We start from the raw sequence: 22,114 nt of genomic DNA on the forward strand, positions 1-22,114 counted from the left end.
AGTTTGAGCCGCTCTGCCAAGGGGGATCGGGGTAGAATGCCTTCTTCAGCTTGCTACCCTACCTCCAGGCGTCTCATAGCCAAGTATTTTCCTGCCTGCTCTTCCTCCATGAGCAGGGGCAGGGGCCTGGACCCAAGCCACCAAACAAAGCATGGAGCAGAGTGACTCCCCCAGTGGTGGTGAAGGCCCAGTTCGACTAAATTCCAAAGACAGGGTCTGCTCTCTTTATGCCCGTGGCCCCACACAGTGCCTGGCACTTAGCAGGTGCTCAATAAATATTTGTGGATTGAAGGAGGTAATTTTGCAAGACTCATAGAAAGGTCTTTCTTTCTTTGTCTGTCCTAGCTGAGAACACGCTGGCAGAACCTCAAAGAGATGCCAGGGCCTATGCAGCAGGGGGCTGGGCCTGGGAGGCCCTCACTCAGCAAATATTTGTCAAATGAACCCAGGGCTGGGTCCAAGAGAGGATGTAGTAAGTACCTGACAAACTGACATTCACAGGCCTGGAACAGTCTAGACCGAGCACAGAATCAAGGCAAGGAAGGCAGGGGCTTCCACCCCTCAGTGCCCTTTCTTGGACCAACACCTGAAAACTCCAGGCATGGGGGAGTGGGTGGGGTAAGAGGCGAGGCAGGGAGTGGGACTGCGCCATTATGTTTATTAGAAGGTTGGATTTCGGTGTGTGCTCTAGACAGATTACAGAATAAATACCTGCGCCTTGAGAACAGGAAGTCCACGATTCATACAAAGTGCTCACTACAGGAAGTTGCTGTGTCAAAATCCAGGCAAAGACCCAACTCAGGGCAGCCCCTCCTCCCCCACTGACCTCAACAAGGGCTGTGCTATGTTTTTTTATTTTATTATTTCTTTTATTTCTCTTTATTATTATTAATATTATTATTATTTGCTTTTGCTGTGGTCACTATCATTGGCAAAGTTCCTTTTCCCCTTTCCTGGACATGGGGTTCCTGTCTTTAAGATTCCACTCTGAGGCTGAAGGTGCCAAAAGCTGCTTGAGAAGTGGCCTTTGAACTCCATCTGGGAGGATGTTGAGAAGAAGGAAGCAGGAGAAATCATTCTTGGTTTAAAAAAAATTAAAAAAAAAAAAAAGAAAGAAAGCCCACAATCTACAGGTCATTTCTTACTCAGTCAGTGATCAAACTGCCCAAAAGAAAAACAGAGGAGAAACAGGCCAGTGGGCACTGGTCCATCCTCCCTGGGCTGGGTGAGGAGGGTTGGATCCCCCAAGGCTTTAGGGGAAGCTGAGGCTCCTACCAGCCAAGGGGGTGGGAAGGGGAAGGAGTGGAAGAAAAAAGGAGAGACAGAGAGAGAGAGAGAGAGAGCTCCATGCCTTGAAGCAGATGCTTTCCCAACTCCAGGGCCACCTGCAGCCCAGCCCAGGCCAGCTCTCACTGTCACCTTGGCGTCCAGGAGATTCATTAAAAAAAAAAAAAAAAAAAATCAAAAACAAAGCCCAAAACAAAACAAAATCCAAAAGGAAAAGACTTGGGGGTCGGGGAGGTGAAGGAGGAAGGGAGGGAAGACAGGAAGGTAGAAGGGCAGGTCTCTGGATGCATAATTCCCGAGCCACTGGGGGCTGGGGGGGAAGATTCCCCAGCTCCCCACTGCCTGCGTGGCGTTAGCTCGTCACGTAGTGTTTGGTGGACGGCTGCCCATACACCCTGTAGAAATCCTGGTGGCCAGGCTGCTGGGAGGCGTCGAGCCAGTCTCTGACCGCCAGGCCAGGAAGGGACTGGGGGACGGAGGGTGTGGGCGGGAGCGGGTGTGAGTACTCCTGCGAGGGCACTGTCCAGGGAAAGTGGCCGGAGCGGGGGTAGGGCTGGTGGCCACCATGGTTGGCCACGGAAGAACAGTAACAGTTGTCCACAGAACAGACGAGAATCTTGCGGCCGCCATACTGGGGGAGCATGGGCTGCTGGGTGGCGGAGCCATTGGGATACTGTGATGGGGGGAACACAGGACTTGAGTGCACTGGTTGGGCGCCGCCCGGCAGGGCCACCAAGTGCTGCGTGGAGCTGCAGGGCCCCAGGGGCTGCCCTGACTGGCCCTCGCCGCTGGCTGTGCCTGCTGCCCCATATTGGCTGCCCACAGGGCCTGACGACGTCTCTAGGAAACTGGCCTCAGGGAAGGCCGTTGAGTGCTTGCGCTTTTCCGCCCCAGAGCTGCTCACGCCACAGGGGTACAGGGGGACGCTCTGCAGGAAGGGTACCGGTGTGCTGAAGGGGCCTGTGGAGAGTTTGGGGCAAAAGTCGCCAAAGCTCCCATCCCAAGCAACCCAGGTCTCCTCTCCCCACTTTCTGTCTATAGGATCAAGCTCATTACATCATGCACCATCTTGGTCAGTGCTGACTACTCCATTAGCAGGTAGATACCATTATTATTCCCATTGTATGGCTTGAAGAAACTGAAGTTTAGGGAGGGGATGTGGCTTTTCCCAAGGCCCAATAGCTAGAAGGGGCAAAGCCAGGGTCTGAAGAAAAGTCTATCTGACTAGGCCATGCTGCCTCTCAGAGAGAAGGCTCTAGGATTTACCCCTGCCCAAAGGGCTCTCTCCTTTCCATTGAGGATACCACCCTCACCTTCTAGCATCTTCCGCAGCTGCTTCTCCTTCTTGGCCACCTCATTCAGGAAGAGCTTGGAGTTCAGGTGGCCGATCTTAGGGGGAGAAAGGCTGCTGCCCGTGCAGGTCTGGGTCCTGGGGGCAGTGGACGGGGCATCTGCTGTGAGGAGGTATCACCGGTGAGCCTGCCCTACCTCCCCCCATTGGGCCTGGCCCTCCCTGCCCTCCCCCAGATGTGTTCGTTCCCCTGGGGGCTGGTGGCCATCTGCTCACCTGTCCATTAGGATTTTCACAGACTTGGTGTTCTAGGGGGAGAGAAAAGGGTTAGTCAGTGGGAAACGCAACACGGGAGAGCGGGCCTGCCCCATGCTCCCTCCCCCCCAGGCAGGGCTGACAGGCTGATTGATACCCGCCAAAGTATGGTAAGGGCCAGGGGAGGAGGGGTGGTCTTCCATTTCTAGAAGAATAGCTAACGTTTATTGAGCACTTACTATGTGACAAACACTGAAAGTGCTTTCTTTACATCCATCATTTTATCTACACAACTACCCTAGGAAGGTGTTCTAGGCACTCAGTCCTTTATCCGAAATCCTTGGGGCCAGATGTGTTTTGGAATTTGGAAACTGCTGGATTGTAGAAGGGAGATATGGTGCCTGACCCTTACATTACATATTATCCCCAGTAGGACACCACCATCCAATACATCAATGTTTCCGCAGCAAAATGTTTGAATTCTTGTGTCAAGCAAGATAAATAAAGCCAACATGAGCTCAGGTCAATTTTTTTTTCTGTTAAATGAGTTGTCAGAATTTTTTCTATTAGTTTTCAGAGATTTTTAAAATTTGGAATTGTGGATAAAGGATTGTAGGTCTGTATCATCAACCCCCATTTTATAGGTGAGGGAATTTAGGCACAAGAAACATGTATCCCCAAGCTCACGGAGCTAGAAAGAGCAGAGGAGGAGGGTTCTGAATCCATGCAGGCTGGCTCCAAAGCCCTGTGAGCACAGTGGTCGGGGAAACCGGTTGGGAGCAAAGAATGGCAGACTCCATTTGAGGAACGACCCGGATCCCACCGGCTGGTCCCGGTCCCAGCGCACCTTCATGAAGCTGACATCTTCTGTCTTGTCGAAGAGCAGCTGCAGGGAGCCCAGCAGCTTCTTGGCCTCCTGCATGCGCTCCCCGAGGTGCAGCGCCTGCGCTGCGTTCTCGCTGCAGAACTTGGCCTGGGCCTTGTCCAGGACCTCCACTGTCTGCCGCAGGTCCTCGTCCAGCAGCTGGTGTAGCTTTTCATACTGCAGCCGCACCTCCTCCTTCAGCTGGCTCACCTTCTCCTGCGGGCACGGGGGCAAGAGTGGGCAGGCAGTGAGCGCCAGGGGCCTCTGGCTGCACTTCTGCCTGTCTCGCATCCTGGGCGAGGGAGTCTGGGACCCTGAATCCCCAGGCTACCCAGGGCTCCAGGGGGCAAGATCTGAACTGCAAATTCCCTGCGGGTAGCACAGGGCTCTGGGCCAGCTACCCCTGGCATCAGTGGGGGCTCAGCAACGGACAGTTCACTGAATAACGGGCCAAGGGAATCTGGCACAGAGTCGACCACACAGTAGATCCTAGCCGGAACAGGGAACCGGCCCAACGCCCTGCACCCAAGCCGACCCACCCCATACCACAGGCTTGGGCTTAGCTACTACCTCCACCAGGCGCTTGTCGGACTCGAGTTTGTACAGCTGATCCTCAATGTCCTGCTCTCGTTCCTCCAGACGGTCCTGCTGCTTCATCAGCATCTTCTGCAGGGAGAGGTGGGGAAGGGGTGTCAGAGGAGGCTGCAGCTCTATCCCTTACCAAGGATGGGTGAGCACCATCCTTCCCGCTACAGACCAGATGCATCCTATAGATTCTTTGACTCTGATGACCTAAATTTCTGCCATCCAACCCTTTCTGGCCCCCTGTGCAATCCCAGGGGCCTGGTGACAGCTGTCTGGCAAGCCTGTTCCCAGGAACAGAAAGCCTGGAATAGCTTCCCACACATAACTAAACCATGAGCTTTCTGAGGGCAGGGTCAAGCCAGCCCCTGTTCTAAGTGCTTTTCCTACACAGACTTATCTAATCATCCCAGTAATGCTGTGAGTTAAGCACTATTATTATCTTCATTTCAGAGAAGAGGAAGCCAGAGAGATTAAGCAATCTGTCCAAAGTCACACAGCTAGGATTCAAACCTAGGTGATCTGGCAGCAGGGTCTGCTCTTATACAAGTCATGCCACTTCTTTCTGGGGAGCCCCATCTTAGAGATGAGGACCCTAAGATGCAGAGGGACAAACAGCCTTCCAAGATCATCCCGGCCCGTTGGCCTAGTCCAGAGATCTCACCCTATACTTGCCTCACTTGCACTTGAGGGTATCAAGGGCAGCTACCCCTTCCTTTGATCTTGATGCCAAGAGCCAGGCCTCTGAAGTCCTTGCTAGCTCCCTCAGCCTCTCATTTGGACCCAAGTGGAAGGGAGACCCTGTGGCTTGCTTAATAACCTGAGGCTAGTCTACTGGAAAGTGCTGGATGAAGCTGCTATTCTCAGCCCTTGATCTCCTGTCTCCACAATCCTCTCCTCCCAGCCCTGTGCACCCCACCTCTTCCATCCACCCTGTCATCCTCCCTTACCACACATGCTTCTTCAAACACGGTCTCTTCCTGCTCAAGAACCCTCCATTACTCCCTCCTTCCAATACTTTGGCAATGACGGCTCTCTTACAACTTGACTTACCCAGCCAGGTGGGCTGGCATCCTGTCCCCAATTCTCTGTGCACACTTGGAATCCCTGCACCCTGCTGATGTTTTTCTACAGCCCACCAGTGCCCCCTTCCTCCCTCTGTCCATCCTTCAAGGCCCAACTTAAGGCCCACCCCCTAGGAAACTTTCCATGGCCCCTGCTGGAAGTGTGCACAGGACAGTCCCTGTCCTTGCCATGCAGCGGGGCTGTCACATTGCGCCTTCCCTCTGCAGCTGTACTGTCCAGTATGGTAGCAGCTAGTCACATGTGGCTATTTAAATTTAAGTAAATTAAAATTTATATTAAAATTATAATAAATTAAACATCAGTTTTTTAGCTGTACCAGCCTCAGTGTGAATGCTCAATAGCTATATGTCACCAATGGCTAATGTTCTGGCTAATATTCTGGACACTGTAAATACAAGACATTACCATTATCACAGAAAGACCTATAGGACAACACTATTCATTTTTAAAAATCATTTACTTATTTATTTTATTTTAGAGAAAAGAGGAGAGTGTGAGCGGGGGAGAGGGGCAGAGAGAGAGAGAATCTTAAGCAGGCTCATGAGGGGCTCAATCTACAACCCTGGGATCATGACCTGAGCCGAAATCAAGAGTCGGATGTCAACCAACTGAGCCACCCAGATGCCTCAGGACATTATCCTGTAGTCTGCCTCTCAAAGTTGGTCTGATTCCCTGCAAAGCTCCGAGCCTGCTGAAAATAGGGTTTTGCTGCTGTCTTTTTCTACCTCCCTTCTCAGCCAGGCAACAGAGAGATCCCAGCACTTGACAGATGCATAACAGGTTGACTGAATAAAGCCATGGTTTTGCCCACAAAATAAGGTTTCCAAAGCAAGTTACATAGAACCTAGCTCACAGTGAGTGTCCACTCAACAAGGAATGACTCTTTTTCTTCCTCTGCGGGGGCCTCAGAGTGACCCTCATGTTTGACCTAAAACCCCCATTCCCACCCGCACCCAGCTGGTTTTCTCAGAGACAAGCCACCACCAATCCCTTCCTCACTCCTCCGACCCATTTTACATTTGGGGAAACCAAGGCCAGCAAGAGAGTTCAGCAACCTCGCTGTGAGTTGCTGGCTGCCCTGGAAACAAAAACCTGGGGACAGAGGGCAATGGGGGTGGGGTGGGGATGAAGCTCTCAGATTCTTAGCTGGAGAAGCCTGGGGCACTGCCTGCCCCATCAACTTGACCAATGACCTAGGGCAGGACCTCTAAGAACCACCCCCAGGCGACCCTGTCCTGTCCCCGGCACTTTGCCCTCCAAGCAGGTCCCCACACCGACCCAATATGCACTGGGGTCAGCAGCCAGCCGGCCTGAGAGTCAGAGCCTGTAAGGAAACAGCTGAGTGGTGGGGGAGGAAAGAGGCAGTCATGCGTCCTCCCTGCCGGTGAAACTGCCCGCAGCTATAGGAAGAGGGTAGCAGCCCCCCCAGATGTATCTCAGATAGTAGACCATTCTTGCCTTCCCAATGCTCAGGATATGGGAAAGCCCAGCCCCCGCCCCACTCCATCCCATACATCTGTGCACTATGGTCTACCTGCCCAGCTAATTCTGACCAAACCCATCAGTATCAGATAGGGGCACACCTGGGGCTAAGTCCCAGCTGAGGAGCAGGAAAGAGGCGGCCCCAAGGTAGGTTCCCAGCCCAATCTCCCTCAGAGGACTGGAGTGGGGGCTGTTCTACTCCCACCCTTCGGAGCAGTGGGAGGCCCCTCTCCCACCCCTCTGGAACCCTTCAAGGAATTCATGGCTGACTCCTCAGGGAAGAGCCAAAGGAGGCACCTCCTGTCCAGTCCTAGGGGTGGAGCTCAGCCCCGGCCCTCTTCTTCCAGACTTTTCTCAGAGCCTTTCCTGGCAGTACTTCTACTTCTGGGACACTGCCTGCCCAGAGCCCTCTGGGGTGGCAGCCCAGTCCAGGGTTAGCAAAGGCAGGGGCCACACACTCTTTAGCAGGTGGCTGGGTTTCACTTCCCCTCCCCCAGCTCAGAGGACACTGAGCTCCTGTCTCTGCTGCAAGGGTAGGTAGGGGAGGGGGCAGGAACGGGAAGGAAACCGGCCAAGGGTTGCCAGTCATAACGGAGGGCTGGGAGGGGCGCCTGGGGACCCACGCTGGCCAGGCCAGCTCACCTTTGCAGGGACGGCCCTCCCTTGGGGCCAGATGATCCTAATCCTGCCACAGACAAAACCTGGGGGAGGCAGAAGACGGGAGGATCACTATTACCTCAGGCTCTGGAAACTGGGGGAAGGGAGGGGAATATTCACTTGTTGCCTCTTCATCACCCCTCTTCTCAGTTCCACCAAATGACTGAATCAAGTTGCTGAGGAGCCAGAAGATGGGGGCAGAGGAAGCAAGGCCTACTTCCCTCCCCACCACCGGCAGCCTCTCTCCATTCCAATGTCCAGGGAATTGCTGAGAGCTGAGGCCCCATTTCCCATCTGGGAAAAACCCACAGCTGAGAGACAGGACCAGATCTGCCAGCTTGATTCAGAGCATGGGCTCTCAATGCAGGGGGTAGGGATGGGGGGGGGCGGGCAGGGCTCTGTCCAAAACCCTCCCAGCCCCCAGGGAGTCACCTGGACTGTGGCACACTTCAAGAGTGCAGTGCGGGAGCAGAGCGGAGTGGGGAACCGGAGTGGGGAACTGTGGCCTAGAGGAGAAGCGCTGGAGGGACCAGGCCTCCAGCAGGAAGGAGGGGGGTCGACAGGCTGAGCTCCACTCAGCAGCGCCTGTCCCTTAGAACCTAAGGCCTTTTGGGGTCTGCTCCAGGTCCCGTGAGGGCAAAAACATCAAGAAGACTTGGGGGCACTCCATTCCCTTCCCATCATACCTGACGGGTATGAGAACAGGCCCCAGAACATCCTGCTCCTCCTACCTGTGGCCCAGTGTTCTAGACTCTCTGTCTTGAGCTGCTGCCTCAGATGCCTCTCCCATCTCAGAGAGGAGGCACTCCTAGCTCCTTACATTCCTGCCCCAGGAAAGCCTCACATCCCGCTGGAGTCTGACTGGTCAGGCCCAGCTGGCATTTTTGATGCCAGACTAGACTGGGCAGGCGGGTGAGGCCATGGGGACTCTGGGCTGCATACAAGTTAATAAATAATAATACTAAAACCCTCAAGTCAACCTTGAAGAGAAGCAAGGTCAGGAGGGAACAGGGCCCCAGGGGTTGGGCCAGAGGCAACCCCTGTCTGAGGTTTTCAGGCAGGGCCAGTGCTGGATCCAGCAGCTCCTGTGCTGTGGGGGGGGGTTGGGGGGAGTAATGGGGGCAAGAGGGGGCTGGGCTCCCTGCTTACACCCCTGCCCAGAGAGCTCCCATTTCAGCTCCAGCTCTGGCTGCAGCCCCTGCTCAGAGCTACCGCATCCTGACCCCCACCCCAGCTTCCAAACCTGCCCCCCACTCTCACTGAAGCCCTCGTCCCAGGATACGCTAGCCTCCTCTCTCCCCCGGGCCACAGCGCTCTCCCCTTGTCACAGGGCAGCTTGCAGGCCTCGGCTCCTACCTTGGGCTCCCATGCGCACCCCCGGGGTAGAGGCAACCAGGGACACAGAGGGAAGAGGCTGGAGGGCAGAAGCCAGGGCGAGGAGAGAAGCAGGCTCTGTGAAACAAGCCCCGGCAGACCCCAGAGAAGGTCTCCCAGCTGCAGAGTGGAATTAGCTTTTGCCATGCAGAGAGCAGCGCTCTGGGGCAGCAGAACAAAGAGGCGAGAGAGAAAGCCCCCCTTTGTCTGGGTTTGAATACCAGGCCGGCAGGGAAGGAAGGCTTTCCCAGAGCCAGGGACAGGCCAGCCAGGCCTGCCTGCTCAGTCCAGGGCAGGGGCCCAAGCTGGGTTCACCTTCGTGGGCCCACCCACACTGCCCCCAACTCAGCATCACCCCAGGATCCACCTAGACCTCTGCCTCAGATACCAGCCACAGGCAACAAGCTGGCCCAAAGGTGAATTCCAGCTTTTCTTCCCCTCCCCAACACCCCCCTGGGTGGAGAAAGTCGCACAAGTCTCAGAGCCCGAGCAGGCAGCCACATGCTAGCAACATGGTGCTGACAGTCACGCAATACCTCAACTTCCGATCACAGGTATACAAGCAAGCAGGCCGTGCAGTCACCCTCCCCTCTCACGGACGCACACTCGCACACCTTCCGGACCCCACTGCCACACACAGGACAACTACAAAATTAAGTAGGTCCCTCACGCTGTACCTTCTCAGAGATACACACAGGGGATACAAAAAATGAGTCGCACATGAGATGTACAACCAGACACCCCGGGGACACGTGCATGTGCACACACCTGCAGACAGACATGGACACACAGCCATCCAGAGCTGCAGGAGGCAGAGTAATCAATAGGGCGTGCATGACAGGCGCCCGGCTGTGTCAGCAGGATCCTGGGGTGGTGGTGGGGGCTGGGCCTCAGCCTCAGCCTCCTCTCTGTCTGGGGCCCAGGGAGGAAGACCGAACCAGGCCCACCTTTCCTGCAGACTCGGGATGATCAAGGAAGGGGCAGTTACATGGCCCTTCATCTAACACAGGTCAGCTGGCGCCCCGCCTGAGAGGTGAGGAGTCTGGTCTGGGGAGGAGGGAGCAGTGGGGTCTGTGCTGCCAGAGTCAGCTGGGCCAGGGCAGCCCTCCCCCCACACAGCCCACCCAGAGACACGTGGGGGTGGAGACCCAGAGTCCCCTCCAGGGTCCCAGGGCAAGCCCTCCAGCTAGAAGCAACGGGACCGTGAAGGCATAACCTCACCTCTAGCAGCTACAAACCCCAAGTTGGCCCTGAGCAGCGGGTTCCTCTCCTTCCTTCCCCTGCCCCAGAGAACAGCTCTCAACACTAAACCTGTAAGAATGTAAGGAAAAGGGTTCTGGCAACATTTCCAGCCTTGATCTGGGGGCCTAGGAATGACACAGGGGCACTACTATGACCTAAGCGCGTATGCACGTGCGCGCACACACACACACAGGCACACACACACCCTGCAGAGCCCCTCATACATATAACTAGGTCTTCTTTCCATGTTGAAGGAGGTCATGAGATAGGGATGCTCTCAGCTTATTTCTACCAGTTCCCTGTTGCTCAGATGAACTCTAAACCTGGGGGCTGGAAGAGGCTTTGACTACCTAGGGCTGTCAGACTCAAGCCCACCTGGATATCCCCCATGTGGGGCCGTTGGCCTCTCAGAGCCCCAAGGGAGAACATATTTTGGGGTCTGGGCATGTCCCACAGAGTGGTCTATGGCCCCCCCCCCCCCAGTGGGCCTCCAGGCTTCAGGGCAACGTGTTCTACACAACGTGTTCTACACAACGGCTTTGCAAGAGCAGAGTGGAGCAACAGAGTTGGCAGGCCTGACTCCCCTGCTAGTGCCCCAGGCTGGAGAGAAGCTCTGCTCGCGTCCCCTGCTGGGCTCCTGCTCTAGGCCACTGGCCTTTGCACATGGAGGTACTTTTGAGTATGTGACTAGAGCCACCAGGGAGAGGTTGATCAGATTTTCCTTTCTAACCGATAGGGCGTTTCAGCAGCACCTCCCACCCCTACCCCACAGAAGACAGAAAAGGAAACACAAGAAGCAGAGCTGTATTTTAAGGGATGTGCCAGGTCTCCATGTATTGGCTCCTATATCCTATATCCCGGGAGAATTGCTCTCATCCATAGCCACAGCATCAGAGGCCCTCAGGCAAGGGAAAAAGAGGCTCAGGGAAAGGCCCTTCCCCCTTGGCTAGAGGAAGGACAGTGCAATGGGTTCTTCCATTCAAATTCCCTATGGCTCTTCCCCTCCCCTGAGGGTGAGGCCCCTTTCTCCACATTCAGTAAGTTTAACTCACGCTTAAGGGGTGCTGGCCTGGGTCACCAGAGAGAATCCGGAGGACCTGGGGGTGCGGGCACCCGGAGGGGGATAAGACTCAGGCTGGGTGCACAGAATTGCACATCTGGCCCTGATGCAACCCCACTACTTGTGCGCCTGCCCACACCAGGAACAGAAATGAACACACAAACACACACACAGGCATGCTCTCAGCTGCTGACAAAGTTCAGAACTTCCTTCTCAACCAGTTCCTTCCACAAGCTAGGATCACGGACCCGGTGGTGGGAACCCCAGAGTACACTCTGCATGCCTGGGCAACCCCCTCCCCCAACAATCCCCAACTATACAGACATACAGACGGGAGACAGGTGCATTTAAGGGCAAAGCAGTCTCAGAGACACTTGCAAACACAGACGCACGTCTAAAGATACCCTCCTACTACCGAACCCGGCACAATTCTGTTTTCTCCCCACCCAAATGAAAAGCACCCCTAGCACTCAGACAAAGTTAAGAGCAAAAGCGTGGGTGCAGGCACACATTCACTCATCACCCTGGCTGCTGCCCCCTCCTCGGTTCCTTTCAGCCACATCTCGGTCTTTTCCCTTCCCGTCACTTTCCACTGCCAAACCCAGGACAGAGAACTGGACAGCGCTCCTTTCTCCTGCCTCTGCGCTTTCCCCCTCCTCCCCTGCCTTTCCATCTTTATTAATAGCAGCAGCTTCCCAATACTGAGAAAAGTCCAGGCTCTGCCTGCCTGGAGTTGGGGGTGGGCACCAGGGGTTCACTGCTTTCTCTAGGCCTCTGATTCTCAACTCCAGGGAAAGGAAGAGAATGGCTCCTCTCTCAATCCCCTACACTTCCTTTAAGAAACCATAGGTCCTGTCCCGGTAGAAAAACCCAGAGTTAGCCCATCTGACTGGAAACTAATTATACAGCAAATTTTATTTGTTATCCCTGCCCTTGGCTTGTGGTGGCCCTTCTGCCTTTTGTTAGTTGTATGTGTGTGTTTTTTAATTGCTAAACAGTGACTCATTCTGACTGGTTCCCCCCCCCACCACAGGAAACAGCCCCCGTCCACAACCGTCCCCTGCTCAGAGCTTCCTCATACCCAAGCTCCCCACTGGCCTCAACTAGCCTCCAGGGCCCCCACCCATTAAACACTCCCAGTGCAACCAAAGCCCAACCTCACCCCCATGATATCACACCCGGGCTCCAAGCTGGGGCTTCTGAGATGGCTCAGCCTCAGGCCAACCCCTTCCTTCTGGTATGACTCAACCCTGAAAGCCAGGGGACCAGGGAGGGACCTAGGAGGAGCCCCCCTCCACTGAAGGGGACGGAAGTATTGCCTCAGTCCAGCTCCAAAGCCAGGCCCAGAGGCCTGAGGGGGAAGGCGGTTTTGACATTGGCCGCTGCTGCCGGGTGTATACAATGGGAGGGGATGCGGTTCTGTAATCACCCAGCCGGCAGCCCAGGGGAGCCAGCTGCCTGAAACCAGATTGCAAGGCAGCTCAACCTTAAACCCACAGGATTCTTTTTCCGTCTTCCACTTCCCCTCCCCAAATGTGGGAGGGCTGTGATAGAGGGCTGGGCTGAGAGAAAAAGGCTCAGGGTGATGAAGACACATACTTTAAGGTTTGTTCATGCAGACGCATGCAATATACACAGACACACAGAGAGCAGTGATTCAAAATACACGAAGAGTGGGCTATTGGGAAAAATCAGAACGGCTGAGACACTGTTCAGTGATGCCGCTGGCTGTCCAGGCCTTGTCCAGATAGATACCAGAGTTCTGTTCTCCCTCCGGAAGCTCCCCTCTACCCCACCCCCCCAGTGTGTTTCCAATAGGGCTTGAAACTAACATGGCTGCTTTTGTTTACTTCCTCATTGGTATGCCAGCATCATGGATCATGTCAGCCACAGCAGCGGCACCAGGACACTCATTACATAAACAGCAGCTGGAGAAGCAGGACCTGGGTCACTGCCTTGGTGACTTCCCATAGGGCCCACAGAAACAAGGCTGGGGGAGGGAGCTGTGAGCAGCACAGAAAAGCAACACCCAAACTCTACCCCTCACCTCAATTCTACAAATGACTTATAAGTGGACCCTATGTGCACAGGTGCAGGAATGTATCAAGTAATGGGGGACCCTTCTTCCCAGGACATTGCCCCCAAACTTTCAGGGTAGAAGAGTTTGGAGGGGGGGCCTCTGGCCTGATGTCACAAGAGTTAGCCTGTCTGGATGGGTGGTCCCAAGGAGGCAGGGAGTGTGAGAGTCTGTGTGTGCAGGGTACTTGCCCGGATCTCATTCCTCCGGATCTCCACGTCGCACACCGAGTGTCCCTGATGCGCACCGCTGTAGTAGCAGCAGTACTGGCACACGGCCACCTGCTCGGCCTCGCAGTGGTAGAGGCGGTAGGCGTTGTGCTGGGGGCAGCTCCAAGCCCGCACGTCGTCCGCCTCCACCAGGAGGTGCCCGCGGGCGGTGGAGGGCTGCTGCAGGTGCGTCTGCACGTGGGACTGGCAGCAGGGCGCCTCGCAGCGCAGGCAGACCTTCTGCGCGGGCAGCGGGGGGCCGCGGCGGCAGAACACGCAGTGCAGCGCCGCCGGCGGCTTCTCCACGTGCAGGGCGTTGAACTTCTCCACGATGTTGGTGAGCTTCAGGTTCTTCTCCAGGCCCGGCTTCTGGTTGTAGGCCTGGTTGCACTCCGGGCAGCGCACCAGGCCGGTGTCCTTGGCCCACGCCTCGCCAATGCAGCCCCGACAGAAGTTGTGTTTGCACGGCAGCTGCACCGGCTCCACGAAGACATGCAGGCAGATGGGGCAGATGAGCTCCTCCTCGAAGCAGTTCTTCCAATTCTCCGCCATGGTTGCTGCGGGCGGGGGGCCCGGGCAGGCCTCCCTCACTGCCCAACTCTGGGGGTACGTCCGGTGCAGCTGGAGACCCACCGAGCCCCAAGCTCCGGCCCCAGGCAGCCCCGACAGTCGCTCAGTCACCAGCGCCTTCCGCGCGCCTGCCCCCCAGAGGAGGGAGCCTCGGTCGTCCAGCCGCGCGCGCAGCCGGCTGCGTCTCCTCCTCCTCGCGAGCGCCTAGCGGGAGGCGGCGGACTGCGCCAGGGCCGCGGCCGGGGCACCAGCCCTGGAGGGGAGCGCCGGGGTCCAAATTCCATATAAGAGGCCGCCCCCCCCGTCCGCGCGGCTAGGCCAGCGGCGGCCCGCGGCCTGCGCCCGGCTTCGCGGCTGACATTGGGGCGCGCCCCGCGGCGGACAGAGCCAGAGAGCTGCACACTTCCTCCAACGACGGCGGCGGCGATGGGGCTCCCGCTCGGGTCGTCAGCGCCGCACCTCGCTCGCCTCGTCCGGGGTCCGAGAGGCCGGGGAAGTGGGAGCGGCCGCGCCAGCGGGAGCGGCCGCGCCGAGGGCGTCTAGATCGGGAGCTGGCGGACGAGGCGAGCTGGCGGTTCCCGAGCCGCGGCGCGGGCAGCCCCCAGCTGGCCGGCCCGGTGCGGGCGCGGGTTGCGGGGCGCAGGCGGGCCGACTCCGGGGCGCTGCGTGCGCGCAGGGGCAGTCATTCAGATGAAATTCCAGTCCTCGGCCAGAGACACCAGCCCGCCTCTGCCTTCCTCCTCCCTTCACAAATAGAAACGGAAGGGGGAGGGAGAGAAGTGGAAAAAAAAAAAAAAAAAGCCAACCAGAAAGGGAGGGAGAAGCCCCGGCGGTGCTCCGGCCTGACCCCCTCTTCGCGACTTCTGCGCTTCCCCAAGGCCCGGCACCCGGTGCCCCCGCAGCAGAAAGACCCCGCTCTCGGTCTCCGCGCTGGGCGGGCGCCTCGGCTGTGCCGAGGAAAACAAGGATTGATCAAACTAGAAAGGAATTTTTCTCAACTGCTAATGAACAGGAGGCTCGGATCCCGGCCCTCCCCTCCCCCCCGCCCCGGCCCTCCCCCTTCGCCACCCCGGCCCCCCTCCCCCCCACTTTCTTTTCTTCTCGGCCTCTGCTCCGGCCTGGAAGGCTCGGGGCTGCGGTCGGAGCCAGCCTGCGGCGGCGGGGCCGGGCCGAGCCAGCCGGGCCAGGCTGCCTCCCTCAGAGCCCAGCCATCTTGGGCTCCTGGCGGCGGCCGCGGTGGCCGGGGGTCCAGGCGCGCTCGCTCGAGGGTCCTGCAGCGGGCTTTCACTCTCTCTCTCTTTATCTCTCTCTCTCCCCTCTCTCGGTGGGATTTTTTAAAGGAGAGGGCTGGCGGCCTCCCTCAAATTAGGAGAGAGAGAAGAGAAAATGCCAAGTCCCGATTTCTCTCCACCTCTGCTCCACCCACCCCGGTCCTTTCCAAAAAATAAAAAAAGATTAGAATTGGAAAAAGTCGGCAGAAAGGCGAGCGCCGGCGGCCCCCGGCTGCTGCCCAGGAGACGCGTCCGGGGCGGGCCCACTCCAGTCGCTCTGTCTGTGGGTCCGTTCGTCCGCCCGAAGCTTCACAACTGAGGGGAGGGCACTTCGAGCAGGGTCTCCGCAGCGGCAGTCGCCTCAGAGCTTTATCTTCAGATCAAAAAAAAAAAAAAAAAAAAGGAGGAAAAAAAAACCCCAACACTCTCATCAGGGCCACCTTCAGCCATCTTGCGCGTATTATTATTATTTCAGGAATAATCTGTTTAATAAAAATAGCTGCGTCTCTAGCCCCCTCCCCCGCATCCTGGGCTCCCCGCCCCCTTTTAATAATAATCTCGATAATAAAAACGAACTGCGCGCCGGGCAGTTCTTTTCCTGCCTCTGCTCGCTAGGGCTCCGGCTCTCCTTCCCCCGGGAAGGGGACGCGGGGGGGGGGGGCGCCCCTGGGCCTGGGAGGGGGTTGAGTCCCAGCTGCCCGCCTGTCGGCCCCCGCCGGCTCTGCACCGAAGGAAGGGCGCCCTCGCCGCTACCTCGCCTTTGCAAAGAGGGCGGGCGGGGGAGGGGCCCGGTTCATGGGACCGCTGGAGGGGCGCACAGGGGTCCCCGATCTTCCCGCCACGGCCTGGCCTCGGAGTCTGCAGCCGGGGGCTAGGGGATACAATGGGCTCCAAGCGGAGTGCGGCCGGCAGGGTGGGGATGCGAGTGGGCAGGGGGCTGCGGTGAGCCGGACTCTCGAGCTACAGCGGAGACAGGCGGAGGGTGGTGTCACTACATCAAGGCCGGTCCCGCTACACGGGAAGGGGGCGGGGAGACGGGGAGGGGGACGCGAGGAGAAAGCGACAGCGCTACGGCGGCGCCTTTAATCGGCACCCGCTGGTTCGGCCCACCCGGTACTGGAGACCCAGACGGACCGAGAGGGGAGGAGGATGAGGGCGGGGCGTATTGTCCGGAAGTGCTGTTACAGCTGCTGTGGCTACAGCCTCCTCCCCTTTTCCCTGTCTGGAGTTGGGGCTGTTCCGGAGGCTGCTCCTGCTATTGGTCTCCAAGCTGAGGCTCCGCCTCTTCAAGGCGGGGCAGCCCCAAGAGCCTCACGTGACTTGCACTTACTTCGGTACATTAAACACTAGGGTGGGAGGAGAGTTCCGCGCTTCTTAAAAGGGCGATGATAACGCTGCGTAGTGGGACCACTTCTTCCTGGGCTTTTTCACCCGTCTGTTTTTACCTGGGAGGAAAAGGAGGGTTTATCAGTCTGCTCCTTCTGTCTGATGGAACTGAGCAGGGAACTGCAAAGGTTCTCTGTGGGGCAATTTCCCGATGTCCTTAACTTTACCCCACATTTCTGACGCTTAAAACTACCAAGCCAACGATGCTCAGCATCCCTCATCAGGGAAATACAAATCAAAACCACACTGAGATACCACCTCATGCCAGTCAGAGTGGCTAAAATGAGCAAATCAGAGAACTCTAGATGCTGGCGAGGATGTGGAGAAAAGGGCACCCTCCTAAACTGTTGGTGGAAATGTAAACTGGTACAGCCCCTCTGGAAAACAGTGTGGAGGTTCCTCAGGAAACTAACCATAGAAATCCCCTATGACCCAGCAATAGCACTGCTAGGAATTTACCCAAGGGATACAGAAATGCTGATGCATAGGAGCACAGGTACCCCAATGTTCATAGCAGCACTCTCCACAATAGCTAAAACATGGAAAGAGCCTAAGTGTCCATCAACAGATGAATGGATCAAGAAGATGTGGTTTATCTATACCATGGAATACTACATGGCAATGAGAAACAATGAAATCTGGCCATGTGTAGCAACATGGATGGACCTTGAGGGTGTTATGCTGAGCAAAATAAGTCAGGCAGAGAAGGACAAATATCATATGTTTGCACGTATAGGAGGATTAGGAGGAACTTGAAGGGGGAACAAGGGGGAGAAGAAGGGCAGAAATGGTGGGGGAAAGGGAGAAAGGCAAACCATGAGAGACTCTTGAATGCTGACAAAAACTGAGGACTGATGGATGTGGGGGGGAGGGGGGATGGGCATGGAGGAGGACACTTGTGGGGATGAACACTGAGTGTTATGTGGAAACTAATTTGACAATAAACTATTTGTAAAAAAAACAAAACAAAACAAAACAAACTACCAAGCCAAATAGGCATTATAATCCCTCTTCTATTAATAAGGGAATGGAGGCTTTGAAATAGTCTGCTGGAGGTCCATTGGTCAGTTAACAAATATTTAACAAAAGTGCCAGGCATTTTCTCGGGGATTCCCTGGAGAACATATGCCTACATACCTACATACACAAACAAAAAATAATAAATATGTAAGATAATTTCTGTGATAGAGTTTAAGGGGCTCACACAGGGCTCTCTGGAAAAGTGACATCTGAGCCAGCAACTGAATGTTCAGGAGGAGTCAGGCCATTGACAACCTGGGGAAAGAGTGCTTCAGTCAGAAGGAAAAACAAATGGGAAAGCAATAGATTAGGCATGTTCCAGGGCAGAAAGGAGGCGTTGTGGTAAGAGATAAGACAGTCATGGCCAGAACACACAGGGCCTTATAGGTTATGGGAAGAAGTTTAGTCTTGAAGCTAGTTATGAGAAGCATCAGATTTGGGATATATTTTGGAAGTAGTGCCAACAGGACTACATATGGGTTAGATATGGGGCGGAGAGGAATCAACCCTATACAGAAACGGGATACGAATGGGATCTAGATGTGCTTATTACTGTATATAGAATATCCTGCTGAACTTTCTCTCTCTTTTTTAAGTTTTTATTTATTTTGAGAGAGACAGAGTGTGAGCAGGGGAGGTGCAGAGAAAGAGGGAGAATCTCCACAGGCTCTGTACTGTCAGTGCAGAGCCCCATGCAGGGCTTGAACTCAGGAACCATGAGATCATGATCTGAGCCAAAATCAAGACTCCGTTGCTTAACCAACTGAGCCACCCAGGTGCCATCCTCCAAAATGTTTTTAAATGATTGTTCAGATTTGGCCTTCAGCAAGAGGCTGGATGGTGGTGCCACTTACCAAGAAGGAGAGAATTGAAGATAATTAGACTGGGTGGGAGAAATTTTCAGTAGTTCTGAGTTAAATTTGTGTTGGTTCAGATATCTTAGTGGAAATGTTGGGAAGACAGACTCAAGGGGAAGGTTTGTCCTGAGATTATAGATTTTGGAGTCATTATCAATTAACATGCTAAATGGTAGAACTGAGATTCAAACCAATTCACTATAACCCATGGGTCACTGATCTTTCCATAAAACCAGAGAGCCTTTCTGCTCTAGGACCTCCATCTCCTTATTCTTGATTGAGGGCGGGGGGTGGAGTGCTAATGCAGGCCCTTCAAGGACAGAGCCCGCAGCACTTGGCATCCCCTCACCTGGGAAATCTTATCCTGAATGAAGAAATAGATGAGTGGTTGCACGTCTGAATGAACAAACAAAGAGAAGATGGCTTCCAAGCCCTAGTCCTTAATTCTATGTTCTAAAGATGGTACAGAGAAACAACAAGGTCTAATTTGGAGCAGCTGGAGGGTCCTTCTCTGACTTCCTCACCAATGCTCTCCAGGATAATCTAAAGGATTCCTCACATTCCTCACCTTTCTAGAACCCTCCTCTTAACTTGTAAGACATCATACTCTCCTGATTTTCTTATCTTTCTAACCACAGACTTCTCCAATTTCCATCTCATACAAGTTGACAGTTCTCAGCATCCTGCCCTCCATCCTTGTCGCTTACTAATAATTGACACCTGCTCCCTGGAGCCTCTCGCTCCGAAAGCTTTATTTCTGTCTGCTGATGACTCCCCAGTCAGTATCTCTAGCCCAGACGTTCACCCTCCTGATTGCAGATCAGTGTAGCCAACCATGTTGTCCACCCAGATTGTCCCACGGGCACCTTGAATTCAATGTGTTGGAAACTAAACTCATCATCTTCACATTCCAGCCTGTTCTCCTCCACTGCATCCCCCATCTCAGTCAGTGGACCTGTCAGCCTCTTAGCTACCAAGCCAAGAATCAGGGAGGCTACCTTAATGTCTCCATCTTTCACCTCCCTTATCCATACAGTCAGTCATCGGGTGTTATAGATCCTTCTCTTAAACATCTCTCAGATTATCCACCCGTATACTAGTTGCCTACTTGACATCTTCACTTGGAGGCACAATAAATATCTCAGTCATTAGGTACTAAATTATACTAATTTCTGCACACCTTCCCCTACTTGCCTCTCTCCCACTGCCATCTCCAACTGCTCAGTGAACATCCCATAGCTAAACCGTCAGCAAATCTTGACTACTTCTTTTTTTTTTTTAATGTTTTATTTATTTCTAGGAGAGAGAGAGAGACAGCGTGAGCAGGGGAGGGTCAGAGAGAGAGGGAGTCAGACTCTGAAACAGGCTCCAGGCGCTGGGCTGGCAGTCAGCACAGAGCCCGACGCGGGGCTCGAACCCATGAACCGCAAGATCATGACCTAAGCAAAAGTCAGACGCTTAACCGACTAAGCCACCCAGGCACCCCAAATCTGGACTACTTCTTAACATCTCCATTAGTTCACCATAATCTCTAGCCTGGATTATCTCAGTAGATCCTAAATGGTTTCTCTCCTTCTGCCTTTACCTCCAAGAGTCAATTCTGAACACAGTAGCCAGAGAAATCTTTTAAAAATGTTAGATTGTGTCACTCCACTGCTCAAAATCTCCCAATGGCTTCCCACCTCAACCAGAATAAAAGTCAAAGTTTTATAATTGCCTGCAAAGTCACACAATCTGCCATCTGTGTAAGTAATCTCCTGTTATTCTTCTTCTCTCATTCTGCTCTAGCCACACTGGCTTCCTCTTTTGTTCCTCAAGCACACCTCGTGTGTCTCCCCAACCCCTGGGGTCTTTGCAGCCGCTCTTTACTTTGCCTGGACCATGCTTCCTCCAGATGTCCCTATTGCACATATCGAGATTGTTTGCTCAAACGTCACCTATGCAGGGAGGCCTTCCCTGACCTCTGTATTTAAAAACAAACTCCACCCCAACCCTCCCTATCTCTCCTTCTCTAATTTTTTTGTCCAGAGCGCATATACCTATGTACTATGTATTCTATTTTAAACAAATATTATCTGCCTCCCATCACTGAAACATAAGATCTGTGAAAGGAGGAATTTTCTTTTTTTAAAAGTATCATTTATTTATTTAGTAATCTCTACACCCAACGTGGAGCTCAAACTCACGACCCCGAGATCAAGAGTCACATGCTCCTCCAACTGAGCCAGACAGGCACCCCAGGAGGAATTCTCTTTAATGATGTATCTCTGGTGCCTAGAATGGGACGTATCACATAGCAGGTGCTCAGTAAATACTTGTTCAATGAATGAATGAATTACATTCTCTCCATCTCTACTGCTTCTACCTTAATCCAGGCCTGTCTGGTCCTTGCCTCTAATCTTGCTCTCTTTCGTTCTCCATCCAACAGGCAAGGGAATGGTCCTCAAATGAAAGCTTGATGCCTTAAACCTAAGGCAATTTGAACTCTTCCAATCCCAAGAAGAGTTGTGTGGCTTTTGCCCTTGTTGTTCCGTCTGAACAGTAAAGCCCCCTCTCCTTTTGTCCCTCATCCTTAAGTATCCTTCAGGTCTTGACTTAGAGGTCACTTCCTTCTGGGAGCCTTTTTTAATCTCCCCAGATTGGGTTGGGTACCTTTTCTATGTCTGTACCCTAGCATAGCCCTTTAATAAAGGGTTAACGCTAATTGAGCAATTACTATGTGCCAGGGGTCTCATGTGTATTAATCCTTGCAAAAGCTCTGTGAAGTGAGTATCCATTTGCAGATGAAAAACCTGTCTAAAATCATGACAATGACTTGACCTGACAGAACAAGGACAATTAGTGGTGGAGCTACTGTAGGACCGAAAGCAGCTTAACTGCCTTTCTCTTTTATGGCTCTTTCTTGCAATTGTTTCCTTTCCCCACTGTACTACCTACTCCTTAAGGCCCGGCCTGTGTCCAGTCTCCCAGCATAGAGCAGAGGGCCTAGCATGCGTTTGTTGAAAGAATGAGTGAATGAACACAGACCATGGACACCCACCAATGGCCCCTTCTCACATCCTGTCCTTAGCTCTCTCCCAAAGACTTCCGGAAGTAAGGAGGAGAGAAGGGGACTGTCCCATGGTACCCTTCATGGAAGGGGCCTGGAAATGATTGCCTCTCCCAAGCCACATCCTGACCTGCCCCCCCCCCCCCCCCCCCCCCCCCCCCCCCCCCCCCTCCTCTGGGCTGCAACCAGCAACCTGTAGCTGCCTCAGTGCCTGGCGGGCTGGGTTGAGTCACTTCCAGCTTGCATTCTCCTGGTCAGGCCAGTTTGGCAAATCTCCTAGGCTCCCATGGCTCTGGAGGCTGTGGGCCCCCTGCAACACAGGGCCCCTGAACCACCCCCCACCCCAGATGGGACAGAGCAGACACCTGGGGGAATGTACGGGTCTTTTGGAGGCTACATTGCATAACACATGGCAGATTTCTCCCCTCCCTAAATCTAGGGTGGGGTCTCTGCTATAGGCACAGGAGCCTCTTTCCAGAAATAACCACAGCCTA

The 22,114-nt window shown here is 54.4% G+C and overlaps 1 protein-coding gene across 1 annotated transcript; it reads right to left on the reverse strand.

Moving 5' to 3' along the window:
* Window positions 1-638: 638 nt before the first annotated feature.
* On the reverse strand, window positions 639-15,066 carry TRIM8 (tripartite motif containing 8). Its single transcript, XM_039243992.1, has 6 exons — window positions 13,450-15,066; window positions 4,269-4,364; window positions 3,681-3,914; window positions 2,855-2,886; window positions 2,601-2,716; window positions 639-2,247 (listed from the first exon to the last, which is right to left on the reverse strand). The coding sequence occupies exons 1-6, from the start codon at window positions 14,017-14,019 to the stop codon at window positions 1,640-1,642; spliced, it is 1,656 nt and encodes a 551-aa protein (XP_039099923.1). The 5' UTR covers window positions 14,020-15,066; the 3' UTR covers window positions 639-1,639.
* Window positions 15,067-22,114: the final 7,048 nt, after the last annotated feature.

The sequence above is a fragment of the Hyaena hyaena genome, unplaced genomic scaffold (assembly GCF_003009895.1).
Source record: "Hyaena hyaena isolate Hyena2069 unplaced genomic scaffold, ASM300989v1 scaffold_233, whole genome shotgun sequence".
In the NCBI taxonomy this organism is placed as follows: Eukaryota; Metazoa; Chordata; class Mammalia; order Carnivora; family Hyaenidae; genus Hyaena; species Hyaena hyaena.